The 6,020-nt window shown below is 39.5% G+C and overlaps 1 protein-coding gene across 1 annotated transcript in view; it reads right to left on the bottom strand.

Moving 5' to 3' along the window:
* LOC104909415 (teneurin-4-like) overlaps window positions 1–6,020 on the bottom strand; it is a 78,061-nt gene that overhangs the window by 66,820 nt on the left and 5,221 nt on the right. The window contains exon 2 of the mRNA XM_019612331.2: window positions 4,912–5,112. Within this exon, the coding sequence (XP_019467876.2) occupies window positions 4,912–5,112 (201 nt within the window). The remainder of the gene's footprint in view (window positions 1–4,911; window positions 5,113–6,020) is intronic.

Below are 6,020 nucleotides of genomic sequence, written 5' to 3'. Positions count from 1 at the left end.
TAATGTTAAATGCCACAGCTCTGTAATTGCCTCTCTCCTGAGGAATCTGTGATCATGATGCCTGCTGTGACTTCTGCAGTTATTTGGCAGAACTGAGGAGCTCTCAAAAACTGAAACCCAAAAGGAACATGAATTACCCAGATATGGAGGCAGCTAAATCAATGAGGACTCAATTAAGCTCTCTTTCAAGGATTTTCACTTAACTACAATTGGAACAGTCTTCTGCATATGTTTCTTTTTTTCCAGGACAACTGTTCCGCTAAATTGGTAATGCTAAGGGAAGTTTTAAGGCAGCAGGGGATGGCATGAAACTGAACTTGATCAAAAAACATCAAGGACATTTATAACATTTCCAGCCACAGTAAGTGTGGCTAGGGTAAGTGCCTAAAATTTTGGCAGTCATCTTCAGAAGTGAAATGTATAAATCCTAACTAAGTGCTGAAGACCTAGAAAACAAATTCAGATGAGCAGGGAGCTGGAGTTGAGACCATTTAACCTGAACTCCAGATTTTCTGTTCCAGGCATGGTGGTCAGACCATTAAGAAATGTTAAGGGGATGGATGGTGAGAAGATCTGTTTCCCCCTCAAACTGTGCTTTGGCACTCTGTGCTTTGGCAAAATGATCAATGAACACTAAGACTCAGGCTGTGAAATCTGTGTCATCCCTTTGGATTGCTCCTACCTGTTCATTCTTCACTTTGAGATGATGACTGCCTATAGCATCTGCATTGACCTGGTCATTGGGATTCTCTCCCACGAAATTGAAGACACATCTCTAGACACTGGAATATCTCAGAAGCTGAGAAAAAGTTCTCTGCAACACTGCATCACAGTTAGATAATCCATATTTGCTTAAGGTAAATTGTAAATGCATAAATATCTTTGTGAGTGTAGATCTCATGAAGTCTGGCAGCAAATCAAGAGACAGTAGTATTTCCTAAAAGTCCCAGAGGGGAACAAGGGCAGTCATAAACTCAAATGACATGTCCTCAGAAACACTGCTAGCAGCAGCAGAAGTGGTGAGAGAAGCGCTGGATGGGATCAAACTACTTGATTTCATGAGATACAAGCACCCGAGCTCAGCCTTAATCTCTGTCCAGGAATGCTCTCTTAGACTTTTTAGTCTCTAATTTCTTTTTCTTTTTTTTTTTTGAGTCCCAGTAAAATCCCAGTTTCCATTGCCAACTCTTATCATTAAATGTACAGCCTATGATTTTGTATCTATCCTGACAATTCAGGACCAAGAATTATTCCTATTATTGCTCTCCAGTCTGGTTTTAAGGAATCTCAGCTGTGTAAAAAGTGAATGAGTGACTGAGAAGGAATCCTTGTCTGTGTGCAGGTCAACGTACAATCATTATCAACTGTCCAGAAAAAAATAATCAGTATATTTATTACACAGAGATGTAATATGCTTTGTATAATCAATTTTCAGATGATTCTAGCAAGTATCTTGCATGCCAAATGTCAACTGCCAAATAAAGAACAGTGTGAAATCATTGCTTTAAATCTGAGGAAACCAAAGGACAACACCAGATAACATAATTCCTGTAAGTATGATTGTGGATCCAAACATAATAGTGTTTTGATGGGCCTGGGATTGTACTGATGCATCACTGAGATCCCTTTGGGAAGCAGCATTCCCCAAACGCAGTCAACGTGACTCACCTGCAGCAACAATGTCTTACTGTAATGTGTTTTGCTGCCTCTTGATTAGCCATAAATATTTGGTCCAGCTTAAATAGGTCACTCCTTTACATATTAAGTTCTGTTTCATGTTTCAGTATGGGGCATTTCCCTGTTCTTGCTATACCCAGAAAATATGAGGTTAAGAGACCTGCCTTATAATGGCTTTATTAGCTGCCATGCTTAGGGAAGAAGTTCTTTGCTACGGCTCATTAAGAGGTGAAGGGAGGTGGCAAGACAAAAGCTGAAGATACAGAGGATCTGTAATAGTAGGCTCTGGAGAAAAGGGGTTAAGATGAGTGGTTCCTCAATTAGCCTTCTTGTGCTAAGCATTGCCCAGGACTTTTTAGCTGAACTGGGTTATAAAGGATCTTTTTGTATTTGCTTGTACAACAGCACAAGGATGCAAAAGGTAAGAGATTTCATTCTCTCTAGAGAGAACTCGAAATGCCCATTTCGTCTGCATGCAGGTTCTCATTGGACTTATCTCTCTACCTTTCACTATAAGACTTTATACTAGGCAATCTACAAAAGAAGAACAGCTATTGAGGGGAAGAGGACTCTATGCCTTGGATGAGAAAGGGAAGCATGCTCAGGAAGCATTTTTCTAAAGTGAAAATTCTGTGGTGCTATGGATATACTGGCAGTGGGCACACACATAAAGCTAAAATAATAATTTAAAAAGGCACCTTATTACTCCTACAATACATTGTAGAGCAGAACACGCAAGAAATTGAGTTGCACAGCTTGTCTATGATGAGTAAGGCAAGGTGGAATGAAAAAAGACACGCAAGCAGGAAAAAGAAGAATCTAACATTACTATTATGTGAAAAAAATAAAGGGTTTCATTCAGTAAGCTGTATTTGTCTAAGGTTGCCTCTAAAGGCAGGTGAAACTCATCCACTTAATGGAAACATTGAGTCTAAGGTTCAGAGATAGCCTAGTCTTACTTTCTACTTATGACAGTGACATGGTGTCACTGACAAGAGCAGGGGGTTGGAACTGAGTGATCTTTAAGGTTGCTTCCAACCCAAAATTTTCTAGGAATCTGTGATCCAAAGACTTTCTCCGATCTCCTTCCATACTGGCTGATACCTCCTAAATGGACACAACATACCTTTCAGATAGCTAATAGCCTCGATTTGAAGGTGTTATGAGCTGGAAAAACCACTGCAGGCACAGTCCTATGGACTTCACTGGCAGAAAACACAGTTCTAACTGCTTTGCTGAGCTGGGGCTGATTTATGCAAGTACTTAAGTATTTCACTTAATAATTTTTTCACGATTTGTACCCATTTTACAGAACAATAAAGTCTGTCTCTCTTAGTCTCTTTCGGGGACCCCCTACTGCCCACTCTGAGCACTGGTTCTACATGTACTATCACACTTGCTCACTCTGTTTTAATCATGCAAGAAGGGTACTACACGTCCTGTGAGTAAATCTGTCTTTCAAATCAAGTCATCAATTCAGTGGAAAGGTCTGGGTTAGAAATGGAAGTTTACAAATCACCTTAGCTGCGATTTTAGCTGTGAGGCACAATAACCTGAATGTTACAAGCAGCTTGGTGAGGAAAAAGGTCTTGGAATGATGCTCAAGTTTGTCTCAAATAACCTCACACTGCCAAAGAAAGTTTGCACTAGATGGATTTATAAAAGTAGTATAAAGAAAGCTTATAAATCATCTAAACACGACCCTGCAGGTTAACAATGGGAAAGCAAGTTCTATTTGCGTGTAGAAATGAACATTTTTCTAAATCCATCCCTGCAACCCCTAAACCTCCACATAAACTCAGAATAATGACTCAATTATGAACCATGCTACGAAATCACTAGAAATACTCTGCTACCTTCTCCCTTCCTGTGGTCTTATAAATGCACTTCACAGAGCAAGGAACTGAAGACATTAATGTGGGAAAAGGAAAAGTCTGACATCAAATGTATCCTCCTATTAATGCACAACAGCTTCCCCCTCTACATTTGTGGAAGTTTTGATTAGTATAGTTTTAACCCCAGTGAAGGAGGACTCTTTTTTGCTGTATTCCTCAGCCCAGTCAATTTTACCATATGACAAGATTCCTAACATGACATCTAACCTGAATGATTATTGTACAGAAGCTTTTTTTTTCATATCCTTTTCAAGAGCTTATTCAGCTTGCCCTTATACTTGGAAGTCACTCTCTTAACAATACTTGCAAGCAATTAACCTGATTTCTTCTACACATTACAGTAATTCCTCAGTGAAAATGTTGTTTGTGCAATTTTTCTACTACACCCAGCCTCCTAATAGTTTTTTTTTGTGTGTGTGTGAATATTCATTCCATTTCATTGCCTAACCAGAGCTGCCCTGGATTTTTGGCCTAGTTCCACACCATCTATTTAAGGTAAAGAAGCTGTTATTGCTGTGGTCTTTTATTTGTGAGCACAGTATTCACAAGCCAAAAGACTAATGCCCCATAGGCTCTGATTATTTAATCTATTATAGCATTCTTCAGTATGGCATCTAAAAGCTACCTGCATTTGGAAGTAAAAAAGAAAAGCTCTTGAACACTTTTTCCTTAGCCTCCACTTCAGATACCAGATTTTGAGCATGATGCCCATTTAGACAAGGAATGAAGGAATTTCACATTTTGAGACCTTTACAAAATTGCCTATAAAAATCTGCCTTCTTGGTGCTTGTGGTATCCAATCCTTCTACTCAGTTAACTTCATATTCACTTGATAAGGGACAGTGCTTACAGTGTTTTAATACAAACCTCATGTGACACTCATCCTACGCCAGCTGAGTTTAGAAAATCACAGCATTTAAACCTTGAAGGGAAAAGAGATCTAAAGATCTGGTATCTCTTTTCTTGTTGTTTACAGCAACCTAAAGAATATTTAGTTATCTCCTAAAAATCAAAACAGAACCTTTGTTGGCTACAAGGATTCATCAAAAACCAACACCAGAACAAGCAGTTATATGTAGACCATCAATTACATGCATAGCAATATAACGTACTACAGCAAGCCTACGTGGCTTTAATGGGGTTATTTATTATATTGCTCTGTGCTCAGCTATAGAAGCAGAATTATTTATGTAGTTGAGCTATGGCATTTCTGCTTCCAGGCATGCCCTACATGAGCTTTACAGGACGCCTTTGTAGCGTTATTTCTGCAGACCCGAGTCTGAATATTTTACAAAGTTTAAATAAACCAAAAAACAACCCGAGTCATCGCTGACGTTACCGATTGAGCAGTCGTGGCCAGTCCAGTTAGGATCACAGCTGCAGAGGCCGGTATCGGGGAGGAAGGTCCCATGACCAGAGCACTGGTCCAGACACGTGGCTCTTGGGGTCTCGCAGTTGGTTCCTCCCCAGCCGACAGAACAGTGACACTCTCCACGCACACACACCCCTCGTCCCGAGCAGGTAGGATCCATGCAATCCACTATGGGTGAGAAAGAAAAGGGAAGCAGACAAAGGGAGTAAATTTCAGGAAAAGAAATGACCTGCTTGCAATCTACAGAAGCTTGTTTCTACAGTTATCTCAAGGATCCAAGCAGAAAGCAAAGCCACGCTGTGCACAAAACAGATGCTTCAAGGAGATGCTATCCCCAAACTGGAATAAGACCTAAATGCCTCATCTCTGGAAACGTTCAAGGTCAGGATGATCAGGGCTCTGAGCACCTGATAGAGCTATGTTCATTGCAGGGAAGTTGGACCAGATGGCCTTTAAGGGTTTCTTCCAACTCAAATGATGATTCTATGATTCTAAAACACACGAAAAAATGAAAAAATTATACGACGAAATGCATTCTTTCATTCAGGCCGACAGTAATAAATGACCTTCCAAGTAAGAACAGGCTAATATCAATTAAGATGAGAATAATATTCTCTTATACATGTATTGCATCTCCACTTACTCTATTAGAGTATGTTAAATTACACTTACTAATGAATTCAAAGCTGAGCTCTAGTTTTCTGAGTGAATTTTACATAAGGACTCAGCAGAAGTTTATGCCCTGATTCAGCAAAACATATGCTTAAATTGAAGAATATGCTGAGATCTATGCAGGTTTTATAGACAGTTACATTCATCCCAGGTTAAACATATCCTCTCTTTTTTTGGAGTAAGGATTAAAATAAAAATATTTTCTGTTGTGCATTGGTATTCTTCTATTTCTATTTTTGCTCAGTGAGTCCATTTTTTAATGGCTTCTGTTTTTAAAGAAGACGTGTTTTAAAAAGGAATCATAGAATCATAGAATCATGGAATCACAGAATGGCTTGGGTTGAAAAGAACCACAGTGATCATCCAGTTCCAACCCCCTGCTACGTGCAGGGTCACCAACCAGC

This window comes from Meleagris gallopavo, chromosome 1 (genome assembly GCF_000146605.3).
Source record: "Meleagris gallopavo isolate NT-WF06-2002-E0010 breed Aviagen turkey brand Nicholas breeding stock chromosome 1, Turkey_5.1, whole genome shotgun sequence".
Taxonomy (NCBI): Eukaryota; Metazoa; Chordata; class Aves; order Galliformes; family Phasianidae; genus Meleagris; species Meleagris gallopavo.
This window is presented reverse-complemented; position numbering and strand designations above follow the sequence as displayed.